General features: G+C 32.2%; 1 protein-coding gene across 6 annotated transcripts in view; it reads right to left on the bottom strand.

Annotated features, from left to right (window-relative positions):
- Positions 1–18958, bottom strand: part of LRCH3 (leucine rich repeats and calponin homology domain containing 3) — a 110466-nt gene that overhangs the window by 47716 nt on the left and 43792 nt on the right. For all 6 annotated transcript variants that reach the window (XM_006200903.4, XM_015236521.3, XM_072963796.1 and 3 more), the window contains exons 2-6: positions 17551–17695; positions 15918–16044; positions 13185–13290; positions 9040–9176; positions 7029–7138 (exon numbers count right to left, since the gene is read on the bottom strand). In XM_006200903.4, the coding sequence (XP_006200965.1) occupies positions 7029–7138; positions 9040–9176; positions 13185–13290; positions 15918–16044; positions 17551–17695 (625 nt within the window). The remainder of the gene's footprint in view (positions 1–7028; positions 7139–9039; positions 9177–13184; positions 13291–15917; positions 16045–17550; positions 17696–18958) is intronic.

Genomic DNA, 18958 nt, shown 5'->3' with positions numbered 1-18958 from the left:
CAACACTATATTATTCTGATGGGTGTAAAGTGGTATGTCATTGTGGTTTTAATTTGTATTTTTCTGATGACTAGTGATATTTAACATCTTTTCATGTGCATATTGGCCATTCATTTATGTTCTTTTGTGAAATGTTGGTTCAAATCTTTTGCCCATTTTAAAATGCAACATCAATAATCTTAAAAATAATTTGCTAAGTAAAAGAAGTCAGAGACAAAATATCACATAATGTATGATTTCATTTACATGAAATTATAGAAAAGGCAAAACAATACTGACAGAAAGCAGATCAGCGGTTGCCTAGGGCAGAGGCAGGCAGTTTTGTGACTATATCTATTTACCAAAACTCACTGAACTGCACACTTAAAATGGGTAAATTTTATTACTTGTAAATTATATCTCAATAAAGCTATTAAATCTGCCAAATCATTTTTCCAAAGTGGATGTTCCATTTTTACTTTTTATGTCTCATGTTACCTAAGCAATGTAAGAGCACTGGTTGCTCCACATCCTCACTAACATTTGGTGTTATCAGTGATACCTCATTGTGACTTAACCTGCATTTCCATGATGATTTATGATGTTGAACACTTTTTTGTGTGCTTACTGGTCATTTACATATCTTTCTTTGCAAAGTCCTTTCAAGTTTTAGTCCATTTTAAATTGTGTTTTGTCTTTTCAACATTAAGTGGTAGGTACTCTTTAGATAGTCCAGATACAAGTCTTTTGTCATACGTATGTTTTGCAAATATTTTCTCCCAATCTGTGGTTTGCCTATTCATTTTCTTAATAGTTTCATGACTAGATGTTTTAAATTTGATTAAATTTATTTTTATCATTTCTTTTTTAAATGGTTATTGCTTTCTGTGGTCTCAGAAATCCTTGCCTATGCCAAAGACATTATTCTCTATTTTCTTCTAAAAGCTTTACAGCTTTAGTTTTTGCTTGTTCTTAAACACGCTTTTAAAAGTTAGCTTAATTAGAAATCTGAAACATGATAAAGTCTATGTTTAAAAATTGGTCTATTACAATTTTATTTAATAAGCCTGCCTGCTTAGGCTGAAAAACAACTTTCAATGGTACAAATTAAAAATGTGTAGTGTTCTTCTGGTATTGAATTTTGTATTCAATGTATTTTTAGATAGTTTGTGTACATAACTTTAAAAAAGTTATCATCATGCTGTCAAAATGAATCAGAACTTAAGGTACAGGGAAAGAGCAACGCATTTGAACTTCACAGATAAGGTACCAGCTTTACTACTTACCCACTATTACCTCAAAGAATTCACAACTTTCATAAAATGAGGTTAACCATTCTTACTCATATATCTTTCATTTAAAGTGAAAGCTTTATGTTAACTAAAAACAAACCAAAACAAACAAAAACCTTGTGAATGTAAGACAATTCTTAAAACCTGTCATTTATTTTACTGATAAAGATCTTTCTTTGTATGTAGTAATATACAGACATATTTGTACAATGTGTTAAATATGCTCTGATTATAAAGATCCAAAAACATATGTAACTTCTGGCTATCTATCTCATTGTTCTACCTGCTACCACAAAGGTCATTTAGCAAGATAAGTATCTTCATATAATCCTTACATTACTTCTCTAAAAGTAGTTAATTTCCCCCCAACTTTTTATCTTAAAAAAATTCATACCTACACAACAGTTGGGAGAGTAATACAATGAATATCCATTTGCCCTTCATCTAGATCTCCCAATTGTTAGCATTTAAGTAAAATGATTTATGTGTATTGCCTACATGACATGTCTGCTTTTACACTTGTTTTAGAGTCTTAAGGACAGATACTATAGTGTTTTATCACAGTAAAGTCAGGTCAAGGGGCCTAAATTTAAAAGCTTTCTAATGAAATCTATATCTAAGTCATATTTTTCTGCAGTTGCTAGAAGAAACACATGTATTTCAGGATTTACTGAACAATACTTTTTAATATTATATAAGTTTTCAAGTAAAGATTTCAGATCTCTAGAGGATACTGTTTCATACAATGTATTTTCTATGAAGTGACCAATCAAGATAAGCCTAGTTTTACTGTGAGAGTTTTAAAGTTGGCAACATACAGAGAATTAAAAGAATCTTTGCATCAAGCTATTATATTATCTTCTTTATTCAATGACCTTTAGCTTCTCCACATATTTGCTCCAGCTCAGAGATTAAACTGGTAAAATTAAAGTAAGACATAGGTTTACCAACTCTCCAGGTTTGTTCAAGATTTTCCTGGTTTCAGTACTACAGTTCTGTGTCCCAGAAAACCCGAGTCACAGGCAAACCAGGACAGATGTTCACCCTATTATAATTATGGGCTTTGGGAAGCTAGGCAGAGTAATGCCAGCCAGGTTCCAGCATGTCCTATCAGAAAGTCCAGTCTCTTTAATAAACCACCTAGCATAACATGGATTCAAATGTCTAGGTGAATTCTCTGTGGCAGGAAGATAAACTGTGAATCAGTATACTGCAGTGATGAGCTTAAAATACGGCTTTTTAAAAAACTGTTTAACAGATCTGGACTTGGCATCATCATTTATTAGCTATGTGACTAATTAACTTGCTTCCCCACTCTCAACTTCTGTTTTCTCATTTGTTAAAAAAAAAGATTAATACCTACTTCATAGAGTTGCTATAAACATTACTTGAGAAAACATAAGCCAAAGACTTGCACAAAGCCTGGCACAAAGTATTAAATAAAAAGTTAGTTATCATCCTATGAGAATGCACCCTTAAGAAAGAGCATTTTCTGTTGTGACGAGTCACTAAATCTGCTTCATTTGTTTAGTTCACCAAACATTTACTGAATGCCAGGCAGCATTCTAAGTGCTAAGAATATAAATATGAATAAAAGATGGCCATGGCTTTTACAAGCTCAGACTTGTTGTAGAGAATTAATTCCATTACTAGGGTTACAGAGGCAGGGCTTTTCTTACCAGTGGCTTAGTCTTTCTTAGTTTTGGTTCACTGCCACATCATCATAAATAAGTATATTTAGTCTGTAAAATAAAGCTGCTTAAAATCATTGCAGTAAACAAGCACAGGTCACTTTAGATCACTATTAAAAACGTGTGCCGGTGTATAAAATGAAATAGTTATCACAACAATGCAATTTACTAAAGGAGTTGAAAATATTTATATCTGGAAATGAGTAAAAATATTTGTGACCTTTATAAAATGATTTAAGAAAGATTGTGTGTTGTTTTTATCTTACACAAAAGTAGTTGGAAAGATACAGCTAAAAACTGAAAGTACCACAGCATCTAATTTGTACTGAATATCTGAAGAGCTACAGAATTAATAAAAATTCTCTTTAGCAAGACAGGACTCTTAAGACTAAACTGGCCCTAGATCACAGCTAGTAACTATAATGCCTAATATTCACATAGGGTTTTATGGTCAGCAAAGAACTTTCAGACATAGGTCATTTGATCCTCAGAGAGTATAAACAGGGTAAAGACCATTTTGAAGAAACCGAGATTCAGAGCGGTTAAGTGAACTGCTTAATAGTACAGGAATCCAGAACTAGAATCAAGGCCTTCTGACCCCATGACTAAATTTTGAATAAATGTACTGCTAACTACAATGCAATTTTACTAATCTACTTCAGAGAGAAAGACATGAAAGTATAATTTGTTGGTGCATGAGGAGTTGAAGGCAATACTTCTGTAATATATACATATGTAAATATGTATATATTTTTCTAGGACATTCTGAAACAATTATAAATAAAGTAATACAACTCTGGAAAAAATTGAAAATATAGAGAATTAATCTAGTGAGCATAATTAAGGACTATTATAGGGACAGGAATACATTAGATCCATAATTACTAATTCCTTTGGAAAGACATGACATGTTTATGCTATTTAGATTTCCTATTTAGGAAAGGTTTCTTCATTGATTCAAGCCTTCTTGTATCTCTTAGCAAACACACACACAAGTTTCTTCCCAGGTTTTTTGATAAACGTTTTTTAAGTAAAATAATGAAGATTGCTATTAAAAAAAAATTAGGCCAAGACTAATCAGTCCTCAAAACTCAGGACAGAGCCACAGAGAGAAGTAGGTTCTGCAATTAGCACTGCAGCCCTCAACCAAAGCTCATTATTCATACAGTTAATGAAGCTTCCTCCTTAGGGGAAGCTTACCCTCAAATACACACCAGTAATTATGATTTGTCATTTTACACACAAACCTCAAAGGCAGCAGTAGCAGTTTAATGTTCCTACTCTGCTATTTCAGTAGCGGTAAAAACTCTTCCCTTGCAAGGATTACTAACTCCAAGGGAGAAAATAATTTAGTGTATATATAAAATAAAAGCTACTTTTATTTGTTGTACAACTTTTTTAAGACAATAGGAGTAGAATACTTTTAATGAAAAGTTTAAATAGCAAAAACAAAGCTTTCTTCCATAATAAGAAATGAGTTCCATCTTGTAAGCAATGAACTAGGGAAAAGGAAAAAGAAATGACGAAAAGGAGATAATGGGGGAGAGGCAATACAGGGATGGGGGAGTTGGGGGTACAAATTATTGGGTGCAAGATAGGCTCAAAAATGTTTTGTACAACACAGGGAATATAGCCAATGTTTTGTAATAACTGTAAATGGAAAGTAACCTTTAAAAAGTGTACAAAGATAAAATAAAGCAAAATCAGAAATAAAAGGAGAAAGCAAAAAATTCTTGGTATTAATTGGTCTGAGTTTCCTCTAAGAGAGTCCTAGATCTCTCACTCAGTATGTAAGACCTAATCCCTACCATCTGCAAAAACCTTTTACATCCTCATTAATTTCACACATGTGCTTTTAGTCTTCTCAGAGCCAAAAGTGTTAGGACTGAGTACATTCCTGGTAAGAATCTTTCATGTGTGTGTATGATTTTGGTTAATTTCTCCTTGTGTATTTGTATAAATACACTAAAACCTGTATTATTACATGCCTAAACAACCAGATTAGAGCTGGTATTTTAAACATCCTTCAGTGACTATGCTGGGCTAGGGCTATAGTGGTAAAGACAAAAGGCATGGTCCATGGCAAAGGACAGAAATCAAACCCATGTGGAATAATATTTATTTTACCTGAGAAATCATTTATTAGTGAAATTTTCAGATAGCTTGAGATTACCCCTATATACCATAAATTCTGAAGTATTTAATTTTAATAATTTCTGATTAAAAAATTTTGAAGTATAATGCATATTTCCCTTTAGGAAGTGATATAACTTAATATATCTTAGCTTTTTTTTTTCTTTAAAAAAATTTTTAGGAGTGGGTGGGAAGGGACAGACTGGGAGTTCAAAATTTGTAGATACTGACAGGCATATGCAGAATAGATAAACAAGATTATACTGTATAGCACAGGGAAATATATACAAGATCTTGTGGTAGCTCACAGTGGAAAAAAATGTGACAATGAATATATGTATGTTTATATATAACTGAAAAATTGTGCTCTACACTGGAATTTGACACAACATTGTAAAATGACTATAACTCAATAAAAAAAATTAAAAAAATTTTTTTGAAGTATAGTTGATTTACAACGTTGTTAGATTCTGGTGTACAGCAAAGTGATTCAGTTTATATATATATACACATATATATTCTTTTTCATATTCTTTTCCATTATGGTTTATTACAGGATATTGAATATAGTTCCCTGTGTATATAGTAGGACCTTGTTGTTTATCTATTTTATATGTAGTAGTTTGTATCTGCTAAACCCAGACTCCTAATTTATCCCTCCCTCACTCCCATGAAACAGTTTGTTAATCATAAGTTTGTTTTCTATGTCTGTTTTGTAAATATTGATATTTTCTTAATGAGTACCAATTACTGTACTGTGCTAAAATTTAGTAATAACTTAAAATATTACCAATATATGAAGAGTTCTTTGCATATATGCCTAATGGTGGCAAACTGCTGTTCTTAGAGCTTCATAGTTTTTAAATATCTTGTTAAAATTACAAAATATACCATGTAGATATAGAAGAATATCTATAACTGACAGCTTTTAAGACATAAGACATTATGAATACCTTTAAAACCCCTTTATGCCTCTTTCACAAGGAATCTTCCTCCCTCAGTTTACTACTAATCTGAATTTTTAATATGCATCTGGTTTTTATAATTTTATTTTTTCCTTCAAATTATTTTTGTAATTTTGACTTCTGCTTTTACACACTCTATGGAAACAGAAATTTGTTAACCTGTTTTAGACTAAGACACTGAGAGGATTAAAACTGTGCTTTTACATAAAATGTGACAGGTTCTAAGAGAAGGCCTGAAGGGTTCTTTTTTGAGTAAAGTCTTTGAGTATTACTGCACCTTCACTGAGACATCTATTTTGCTTCAGAGAGAAAGACATGAAAGTATAATTTGTTGGTGCATGAATTTAATTTTGATTTTTGAATTTAATTCCTGATACTTAAGATTGTTCCAATGGTTGGGAATGCCAAGAAAATGACTTCATAAAAGTAAGGGTGCTATGCAGTTGAAGGATTCACAAACTAAAAGATCCTGAAGTGACATTAATGGTCATCAAATCCAACCTCTTTAATCCCTCAGGAAAAATGAAGGCCAAAAAGTGTGTGTGACTTGTCTTAAGTTACACAGCAGAGCCAAGGTTAGTATTCAAGTCACTCAGACCAGTAGTTTTCAACTGCAGACCCCCTGGAGGATATCTGACAATGAATGGAAACACTTTGGCTTGTCACTTTGGCAGGGTGCTACAGAAGCCAGGGATGCTGTTAAACAGCTTCCAATGTACAGGACAGCTCCTCACCACAAATAATTATCTGGCTCGAAATATCAAAAGTGCTGAGGTGGAGAAACCCTAACTTAGAACTATACTTTGTCGTATCTATGTAATTAACTTTTTACTTAATATAAGCATTCTGAGAAAAATCATGTTAAAATAAGCTATTTCCCCTCAGTCAAACAGGCAGATTTAAAGGTCCAGTTTATCTGATTCTCCATAAAATAGAATATGACAAATAAAAGAATATAACATACTCACCAGGAGCCAAATCCTATGGGTCTCCTATCATAATCTGGCAGATCTGGAGCAATCTTACAAGCCTGGATGTTCAGGTATTTAAATATGTGGATTTTGCCTTTTATACATATCTAAATAAAGTAACACATAAATATAACCAAATTATTTACTCATCTGAAATATATGTGTCCCCCTTCCCTTTTAATCACAGTCAGCTTTTTACTTAATGTATATTGGAAACAGAAGGCATTTCTATCAAGTATATACAGTAATACTAAACATCTACCCATTATAACAAATTATATCATTTGTTATTTTAGGTGCTTAAGTGCTATAAATATAGGTTTGTGTTTTCTAGTCACTATTAAGTTTCAGTAACATATAAAACAAATAACTTATGATTACAAACACTTAGAATACCAAGTAAACTTATACTAATTAGTTAGGCATAGTCAGGGATTTAAAGCATTGCTCCCCATGGATTGTATTGGCAACTTTTGTTTTTAGGAATCCAACAATCATGCACAATTATGTTTTCAATTCTACTTCCTGTAAGAGAGAAAAGCAGGAAATGATTAAGTATTAAAGTTATATATACTTCTGTTGCTACCTACTGACTTCTGTCCCACAAGTCAATACATAAATTCTTTAGGATTATGAGACCTTTCTATAATTATGAAGTTTACTCAAAGTTTTACAGTTGCCATAAAGACACTTATACAAGACCATCAATCAATTGCAGAGTAAGAAAAGCCAGTGAAAAATATGGGCCAGTAAAAACATTTTAGATTGAAAATGTCTAGAATCTACATGTTAAGGTAACTCATAATAACTTTATTATTAAATAGTTTCATTTTAGTCACTGACAAACAAAGGACAAAACTGACTAAATGAGGAACTTCAGATTTTAGAAAATAGGAAGGTAAAAAACAATGGTCAAAGGAAATGAATGGATATCTTTAGTCTGGAAGTTGAGTATTTTTATTTGTCTTTAGCATTTACATTGTCTACGTTTAAAGTTTAGTAGAAAGAAATAACTCAAATTTTATTAGAAAAAAAATTTAAGGAAGAATAATTCAAATTTTTAAAAAGTCAACTTAGTAAAAGGAAAAACATTGTTGAAAACATTACCTATCTTCCATCCAATTTATTCAAGGCTTCCAAAGAATACGTTCGGGTATGAATTTACTGATTTCATTTTTTTTTTTCACTATTTGCCAATTTCTTTTTTTTTTTATGAAGTATAGTCAGTTTACAATGTTGTGTCAATTTCTGGTGTACATGTACATACATGTATTCCTTTTCATACTCTTTTTCATTATAGGTCACTACAAGATATTGAATATATTTCCCTGTGCTATACAGTATAAACTTGTTTATCTATTTTATTTATAGTAGTTAGCATCTGCCAATCTCGAACTCCCAATTTATCCCTTTACATTCCCTTTCCACTCTGGTACCTGTTAAGTTTGTTTTCTTTGTCAGTGAATCTGTTTCTGTTTTGTAAATAAGTTCATTTGTGTCTTTTTTTTAGATTTCACATATAAGTGATATCATATGGTATTTTTCTTTCTCTTTCTGGCTTTCTTCACTTACAATGACAATCTCCAGGTCCATCCATGTTGCAGCAAATGGCACTATTTTATTATTCTTTATGGTTGAGTAGTATTCTATTGCATAAATATAGCACAACTTCTTTACCCAGTCATCTGTTGATGGACATTTAGGTTGTTTTCATGTCTTGGCTATTGAAAACATTGCTGCTATGAACCCTGGGGTGCCTGTATCTTTTCGAATTAGAGTTCCCTCTGGATATATGCCCAGAAGTGGGATTGCTGGATCATATGGTAAGTCTATTCTTAGTTTTCTAATAAATCTCCATACTGTTTTCCATAATGGCTGCACCAATTTACATGAATTTATTTTAAAAGAACTTAATTTCTAATAAAAAGATAGATGAATATAACTTAAGTTTTAAACTTCATCCTTTGTCGAAAAAGTGCATAACATATTCAAATAAACTATGGTTTACCTGTGCAGGAGGAGACTGTAGTGGATTATTATCTAGGATGATCATCTGTAGGTGCCTGAGATTCCGGTAACAAACAGGAATTGTTGTAATTTTATTGCAGGAAAAGTCTAACCGTATCAAAGGCAACTCTGCTAGCTCTGCAGGGCGATGAGATGGAAATGAACAATTAATGACATTTCAAAACTAGACAATTTTCACAGGAGCTTCTAGCTAAACACAATGGATTTAACATAAGTATTTACTTCCATTCTTTCTTAGTGATGAACTGATACAGCAAAGTGGCGTAAAATGAAACCTAGGTGCTTACAGACAGGAATACTATCAAGAAGCAAATTACCTGACCCCTTATAGAATAGAAGGTCTCAGAAACTAGGCCTGATACCACAGAAAGGTGGGAGTAACAAAAAGATTAGATGATAATGTATATAAAGGACAAGTTAGATGCCCAGGTCTCCAATCCCAACTCATGCAGCTAGGACGTTATCCATCTCCGGTCACCACAGGAGTCAACAAGTTATCCTCTAGTGAAATTGAATTGAAAGGCTCTGAATTCAGGGACCAGGCACAATGGAAAGACAGGATTACTGAAAGAGGAGGCTTTAAGTCAAAGTCTATGCACAATGGCAAGACCTTAGCACTTCCTACCCAGCCTTACCCTACTCCCAATTCTAAAATGGCCGTAGTAAGGCATATGTACAGCAATGTAGAAGAAAGAAAACACCTTTCTTTGGAGAAACTACACAGCCCCATATAGAAGGCCTTTAGATACTGATATGGAGTTTCCCCTAATAAAATACCTAGCTTGCTGTTTAATTACCATGATACAATTCCTCCCCAGTATTCTTAGAACATCTAATCAGCTCTAAACAGACAGTATACAACCCACGGGCATTTAGAAAAGCCTCCAACATGTAAAACAGAAATCAAAACCCACAAACCAATCAAAAAAAGAACTCAAAACACAGGCAATACATAGGGAAACTTTGAAAAACTAGAATTGTTGTCTCTAATTTCAGAGAGATAAGATTCTAAATTACTGAAACAAGGAAGGAATTTTTTTTTAAAAAAGAGAAAAACAAAGGTTTCTTATACATGAAAAATATGATGGTGGAAATTAAAAATTCAGAAGAATGGTTAGAATATAAACAGTTGGAACTGTTTACCACCCGGTAAAACAAAATGACAAAGAAATGAACAATAAATAAATAAGAAAACCACAGGGTCAATTAAAGAGGTTCAATAACCAATTTATAAAAATTATAAAGAGAAAACAGAAATAAGAACACAGGAAATTATCAAAATGAGATATAAGACAATTTTGCAGAATGAAGGATGTGATTCTCTGGTTTAGAAATAAACCCATCAAGTATATAGCATATTGAATTAAAACAACTCAGGAGGGGAGGGTATAGCTCAAGTGGTAGAGTGCATGCTTAGCAAGCACAAGGTTCTGGGTTCAATCCCCAATACCTCCATCAAAAAACAAATAAATAAGTAAACCTAATTACCTCCTCCCCTCTAAAAAGATGTTTGATAAAACAAAAACAACTAATATTATGGCACATCATCATAAACTGCAGAGTGGTAAAAAAAAGGAAGGATCTTAAAATCTTCCAGAGAGAAAAAAAATTGGTCACAAACAGTGGACTAGAATTAGGAGTGGCATCAAATTTTCAACCATTAATTTTTAAAATAAAGAGCTAAAAGTGAAAAAACACTTGAAAATCCTAAGAGAAAAAATCATTTTCAACCTAGAATCTATAACCAAATTATTAATCAAGGGTGAGCACAGAACAGAGATACTTCTTTGTAAGTGAAGTCTCAGGAAATGTTTTCCTATAACATGTTCTTAGGAAACCATAGAAAATGCCCTCCAGCAAAACAAGGAAGTAAAGTAAGAAAGAAGAATTATTTGTCAGTTATACCTCAATAACTGAAAGTTTTTTAAAAAGTAAGAAAGAAGAAGACATGAAATCCAGGAATAAGAGTATTTAGCACAGAAGAAAGCAGGCTAGGCTGCAATAACAGAGAACAACCAGTCCAGACTGGAAGAGAAGGAAAAAAGACTCAATGAGGGAGCTATTCAGGGGTAAAAAAATGATAGAAAGTAATCTGGTTTGACTAATAAGGCTGCTGGGAAAAGAGGGAGGAAGTAGCCACTGGTACAAAAACCAAGTAAATATTTTAAAAAGGGAGGAATTATTAACTCTAGAAAAACAACAACAAAAACAAGATGAACAGTTGATAAATCCAATACATCATTTAGAAATATGTCTGTAAATACCAGTGGAAAGAGTCAAAGAAGTTGAAGGTATATGCTATTGGCCACTGAAACTGGGGACGGGGAATGGGTGAGGCAGGGGAATGCTATTATGTACTTTAAGCTTTTTATTATTATTTGACTTTTTGAATAATGTATTTCAGAAAAATAAAAATTTAAAATCAAAATGGCAACACAACAAAAGACATCATATATTTATCTACCAAACTGTAATGTATTAGAGACCACTAATTAACATGAACTTTCATACTAATTTGTGTAGCTGCTGGATAAAGCTTTCCTGCCATCTCAATTTAACTGAATATGCTGAGATTACAAGATAAGTCAAGAAAAAAAACACTTGAAACTATCTGTGTGACAATTTTCTTGGTAATATGCATTCTAAGTAAGATATAGAAATAAATTAGATGATAAAACTATTAGACTGCAATCATCATCTGAAACCCTAGATTTTCCTTTTCAGCAAAACCCCAGTATTTTCATTAATTAATTTTGTATTAAGTCAGTAACATTACATTAGTAAACCTTTAAAGATCAACCACAGTAGGTAGGTCCTGAGTAGACCAGGCAATCCTGATAGAGATTTTTGAGTTATAAGGTCCTATGTCGTGACTTTGGTCAGTTCTGCTGATGGCCTCATTCCCTTTCCTGAGATGGTAGAAGGCAGAACCAGGAGTAAATAAGGAAGGCTCTTAGGATAAAAGGTAAAAAGGTTACTGGACAAGCCTAGTAAGAGGAAAGATATGCAGGATTTGGGGTAGTATGGGTGGAGTAAGTACATGAAAGTGGACTGGAAGAGTCACTTCACTCCTTCAGATGCCTACTTGTGATCAAAAAATGTCAAAGCTACATACACTAATTATGTTAGGACTAAATACTACACCATATCAAACTGGTGTAAACATTTGGATTTTACAGTGAAGCAAAAGCATCATTAGTTAATTCAACATTTATTATACACTAGAAGTCATGTTTATAGAAGAACCTAGACAATTATTGTCATGAAAACATCTTTTCAAGATTCCTTATCTTTGAGACAGACACTCTGAAATGTTTACAGATGAATTTCTGGAAACTGTTAATCTAGAGGACAGAGTAAGAGAAAGTGAATGGGAGTATAGATGAAACAAGGCTTTCCATGAACTGATGACTATTGTGGCTGGGTGATTCACTGCTCTCAGTTAGCTATGAAAGTTTACATTTAAAAGTTATAGAAATATATAATCTAATAAAATAATGATTTTCATCATTTTCATTTCCTTTTATAGGTTTTCCTTTCATGAATTTGTATTTCCAAAAGATTGATAAATTATACTTATGAATCATGTTTATCATTCAAATACATATTCCAGAGCTTATAGTCAGCTTAAGATAACCAGTCTCCCAGTACAGTCTCTCACTCCATTCATAATTCACTTTACATATCACCTCTACACAGTTAAATAGCCTCTATCTGAGTATTTCCAGTGAAGGATAAAGTTATTAAGTTCAAATCAAGTCCACTTTTAAGTCAATCAGTGCTAACTGCAGGAATGTTTTCATCATACAAAACTAACCCCTTATCAAAAACATGCTGTATTTCTCCCAAATAGTTATGTCTACTGAAACTTCCAGTGACCCTACCCTGAATTATCGATTACATCAGTTAACAAGAACTAAAAACACAATCACTGTTCAATAGTTACTAGAGTTTCTCACTAAAGAGTCTAGTTTTTAAATCCACAATGGAAAACATAATAATAAGCCATTACATCTCAAACATTGGCTGTAACTTTCATACATTTTGTCTTATGCTCATCAGTCTGAGAGATCTTTAATACAAAAAGGCAAATAATAATAAAACAAGTATTTCACAATTTCTTACCTTCAGGCAAGCGTACTAAGTGATTTCTTCTTACATTGAGGTCTCTCAAGGCCTCCAAATTACCAATTTGGGAAGGTATTGTTTGAATTTCATTGCAGCTCACATCCTATATCAAAAAGATACAAAGTAAAGAACTGTACTAATATTACACACTTGACTACTTCAAACTATCTGTGGAAATGAGGCTGGACAAGATACCTATGGTCCTTCCTACCTGTAAAAAAGTATTATGATTCTGTGTCCAAGAATAATCTCATAGTTTGTATTAGCATTTAATTTTCAAAACATACCGGCTTTTGACCAACTTTATACATTTTATATAGATCTATATTAATTTTGAGAGCAGAACTGAAATTAAATGACTTAAGATGTGAGTAGGAGGCCTAGAATATCACATCAAATGAACATGTTGGTGAAAAGGTAAAAAAAGTAATAAAAACAGATTTAGAATATTTTTATTTCATATTGTTTTAAAGAAACTAGAAGAAAAAAACCAAAACAATGATAAAAATTACAATAAAATTATTTGAAAGAAAATTCTATTTTCAGAGTATCAGTTCAACTGTTCAAGAATATAGAATAAAAATGCATTGAAGATGACTCCAATCATTCTTTATCAAACTGAATGTGAGGAAAAAAAAATAAAGTACACATAACTCAAAGGCTATAGAAAAAATAGATACTGCTTTATTAGCATCAGCTCAACCTAATTCCAATACATATATTAGGATGGCCTTCTGGAATCTTGATAAATAGCTTTATTCCACTGGTTCTAAAAAGAGACTGACTATAGGTTCCAAATTTGGTAAATTCAGAATTCCGTAATTCTGAGACAAGCCAGAAGAATTTATAAACCCATGCATAGCAAAAGGGAGCAGCCCACGTTAATAAAATCTCTAAGATGCCTCAGTAACACTTAAAATTCCTGTAATATATGAATAAAAAGAAAATATTGAGACTTACTACTGGAAAAGACCACTTATCAAAAACTTCAATAAGCTTCAGATATTATTTTTAAATTTTCCCAAAATATTCTTAGGGAAAAAAAAAACAACTATGTTTACCTTTCCTATCCACTAATGACTGAAGTAGAATCAGAAGCTAGACTTCTTAGTCCAATGCTCTAGGTATCAAAGTTAAAAAGATTCTAAAAGAAGTTGAAAGGATAGGAAAATTAAGCCTGAGCCAGAATGGAATAGCAATCTATAATATTTCCCTGAGAAAATGTGTTATGTTGAAAGACAGCAGTTCACTTTCACTGAAAAAAAAAAAAGGGAAAAAAGCAATAAGGAAGCTGAAGAAAGACCGTCAAGTGGGAATCAGAAGCATCAGGATTATTAATTTTTACTCTGCCACATACTGTTTGTATGATCAAAGATGTCAGTTCACCACTTTTGTAGAAAACTAAACTCATCTTCTGTGAAACATATCTTGTGAAACATATCTCTTTTCAGTATTTAGGATTCAGTAAGTAGAAACAGAAAGTTTAAACAGTGGTCTAGTATCTAGACTCCATATTTAATATATTTGTGAATTCTTATAGATGACCTTTTATATTCATAATTCATCTAAAAAAAAAAGTGAGCTAACAAGTGGTCCAATTAGACTATATGCGTACAGCCAGTCATCTCTCAGTATCTGCAAGGGATTGTTGGTACCAGGACTCCGAGAACACCAAAATCCATGGATGTTCAAGTCTCACATAAAATGCTGTGGTATTTGCATATAACCTGTACACATCTTCCTGTATGCTTTAAGTCATCTCTAGATGACTTAAAATACCTAACACGATGTAAACACTATGTAAATAGTTGCCATGCAGAGAAAATTCAAATTTTGCTCTTTGGAAATTTCTGGAATTTTTTAAAAAATATTTTTGATTCACAGTTGGTTCCAGTTCCAGTTCCAGACACGGAATCTATGATACAGAGGGCCAACTGTATTTATTTTTTGTTTATGATATCTATCTTTGTTAATAAACCTACAAAGAACTGTACTCCCAAATCTCAATCGACATAATTATATTTGACCATTTCAGAAATATGAAACATGGGCTTTGGAGTTAAAGTAGACTGGTTTCAAATTCTACTTTGGTTATGGAACCTTGGGAAAATTACTTAACCTTTCTGAATGCTATTCCCTTAGCTGTAATATGATGATTATAGTACCCAATTAATAATGTTAATGTGGTGATTTAATAAAAAAAAGTTTTATTCCTATGCCCAGAACTTAAGCATGTAAGGGTAACAAGAAGTGGAGATGAAGGTTAAGCTTTTTAGAAATATAAAGCAGTTAAGAATAGCTTACTTTAGAGTGGGAAATATGTTCTAAATATAGCATGTAAGGCAAAAAAAAAAACATCTGAACTTTGTACTGTCCACTCCCTATACGGACTAGCCAAAAATCAGAATATTAATGCTATTAACAATATTTAATTTGAAAAATTCAAACACATTATTAACTTTTGTCTCAAAAGTTTAATAACATAGAAATCAATTAATATTGGTTAGAACCTAATTCTAAGGACCTTTTCCCATTCCATGTGAGCCTATTAGAATTTCAACTCTTTCTTAATTCTGTGTTGAAGCACTTGAATGCTGATCAGTCAGTAAAACTTCATCATCAATACCTGAAAATAGCTCAAAACACACCCTAATAACAGGTCCTTACCACATAAGAGTATGTGGAAATATATACACGTATGGGGCAATAAAAAAAGAAATATTAACTTACAAGTTCTGTTAAATGTTTGAGATGTCCAATTTCTTCTGGAAGTGAGACCAATTTGTTATTACTAGCTATTAAGACTTTCAATGGTAAATTACATAAGTGTACTGGCAATGTTGACAGTTGGTTCCGACTATAAATGGGTAAGCAGAGAAAGAGAACAGTCAGAGCTCACCATTCAAGGAAAAAAAATTGCCATCTTCTCATTCTGTACTCAGTAAAAATAACAAATGTTAAGTCTTGCAAGGAACAAACAGAATATTAGATATGCATTCTAGCCTTCATTTCCTCACTTGTCAGCTTTGTGGTTTTAGGGGCAGCATTTAACTTAGTTGCATCTCACACAGATTCCTCATCTGTAAATTACGGGACTCACAGGGCTCTTACACCATAAAACTTCTTTGTAAATAATGAAGTGTCATATAAACACAACATATTGTTATTTTATTAAAATTAAATTTAAATAGGAAAAAATTATTTTAAGATAGGGTAGATAACGAACATCCTCTCCTCTCTCCTCTTCATTCTGAAGAATTATAAACATAAAGTACAATCTACTTCCTTCATCATTGCAGTATTATAGCCAAATGTAAATAAATGACCCCAATACAGTTCTATGGAAAAAAATGACAGGTTGTGATTTCAAATATATCATATGAAGTATAGGTAATGAATCTTTTATTATATACAATAAAAATATACAAATCAGAACTAAAAGTAAAAAACAGCTCTCATTAGGATAAGAGTAAGTTAAAATTTTACTTATGCAGAGTTAATCCCTTAACCCTTAGGACCAATTGCTTCCATTTTCAAGATCTTTTGATGATTTCACTAACATAGATCATGAGCCTTAAAAAAATTTCATATAGTAATAATTCTACTCCTAGACATTTACACACAAAACTCTCTACTAGAACTACTTTTATCATGAGAAAAAGCTGAAATAATAACTAAATATTCGAGAGGGAAAATGAATTTTAGAAATATACAATCTGTACATTAAAATAGTTATATATGAAAATATTTCCAAAGGCTATTTCATGACAAGGGGAAAACATTTAAAAATTTGACTAACTGCCTGGAAAAAAAGGTAAAGTTCATCTATACAACTATACAACTTCAGACACAACATTTTAATGAATTTCCTCTACTTTTCTACATTTGTTTATTTTCTCTAATCAATATTTATAACTTTTATAATGAAATAAAATAACAAAAGAATTCTTGTAAGATGTGAAAACATGGAGTAGATGAGTTGAATAAATGCATTTATACATTCAGAACTTAGTACACAAAAACATACAATCACAAAACGAAACAAAGGAATTTCAGATCTACTATTCTCATTTGATGAAGCTTATTTGAAAATGTAATCGGAGAACCACTGCTACAAGACTGCTACAAGGCTGTTAAGCTAATGGCTCTTAGAATTTGTTAATTACTGCAAAGACAAAAACAAAGTGAGAAGTTAGAAGGATATATAAAATACTGCTAATTTAGCCTAAGAACATATAGAGATAACTGCTGATATAAACAGATAATGTAAATCTTAGTGAAAAGGAAGAGGGAAATTGAAAATAGCACATAAAACTAAAACATTCTTAAAAATTAAAAAAAGAGAAAGAAACAACATCCTTACCTAATATTTAAGAATGTTAGAGCTTGCAGGTTTAGAATTGCCTCTGGTATATACCGAATACAATTCTGGTATAAATTGAGATTCTCAAGAGACACGAAGTGACATGCTTCTATGGGAATTTCTGAGAGGCGATTTCGTGATAGATCTGAAAGAAAAAATTAATTAAGTCTAAAATCAGTTCCTAGAACTTAGTTTACTGAAATGTTACATGAAAAAGCAGGTTCCATAATTGAATTTCTGAGAGTTCCTATTCTGGAAATTGGTCCAGAGTAAACGATCAAGTATTAACTGACTGAATAAACCATTTTAACATATGCTTCTACACCTGTTGCTGGGAAACGTTGGTTCCTTTCCAGTCTCCACATATACTAAAAATGATATCATTATTCTTTGCAAGTAACACAAATTCTAAGGCATATCTGCCTACAAATTATATCACAGATCATGCTAAGTACCAGTCTAGAAAACAAATGGACCCCTAAAATCCACCTTCCCAAAAGCACAGACAACATTCTAAGGCTTTCAGAAAAGTGAAGCAAAACAAAACAAAAAATACTCTCCCTTTCTTTACCAGTTACAAAGTATCAGGGACATGTCAAAGGGACTCAGGAACCATCTTTGCTCCCACTGGCTAAAGATGAGACAATCTGACCTTCAATAAAGATAATAATTGCAAAGGGTTGAAACTATCACATATTAGTCAATTATATGAGTTTATAATGACCCCCTCCAAAAGACGACAGAGAATCAATTCATTATAAACAGATAAAGGGGAAATAAATCTAACATCTACCTTGCCTTCTTTATATGAACTCTATCCATGAGTAGCCAAACAGATGAAAGGAAGCATTGCTAAATAAGTGCTCTAGCTATAAATGAAAAATAATGATAGAATATCACCATTTTGCAACCCTCAATGAATTAATGGGTCTAGAATTTAGTATTAATGCCTATTATTTTTACAAAAAGACAATCAGAAAGTATATGCCTCCCTACTGGAATAACAGAACATCATTTATAGTCTTGCCAAAGGGACAGAACCTGAGTTTAATCAAGCTTTTGATTACCTGCAAACTTTCAGGAAATGCAGAAAACAAAAGAATATGTTGAAATACAGTCACTCTATCAGTATCCATTTACATTTAATTAAATACACTATCAGATTCATTTACTCACCACTGTTTTCTCTCTTCTTCTGCCCCTTAAAATTTCTGTTATTTCATGAGAATCCTTTCTGAGAACTTTCCCTAGATGGAGTATGTGAATTCCTACATATCTCAAGTATGTTGCTTTTACACAAGTGAATGATACTTTGGCTAGGTATAGGCAGTTTTTTTCTTAGCCATCTGTAGATGTTACTTTACTACTTTTTAGTTTACAGTGTCACACTGAACAGTCCAGCACATAT

This window comes from Vicugna pacos, chromosome 1 (assembly GCF_048564905.1).
Source record: "Vicugna pacos chromosome 1, VicPac4, whole genome shotgun sequence".
NCBI classification, from domain to species: Eukaryota; Metazoa; Chordata; class Mammalia; order Artiodactyla; family Camelidae; genus Vicugna; species Vicugna pacos.
This window is presented reverse-complemented; position numbering and strand designations above follow the sequence as displayed.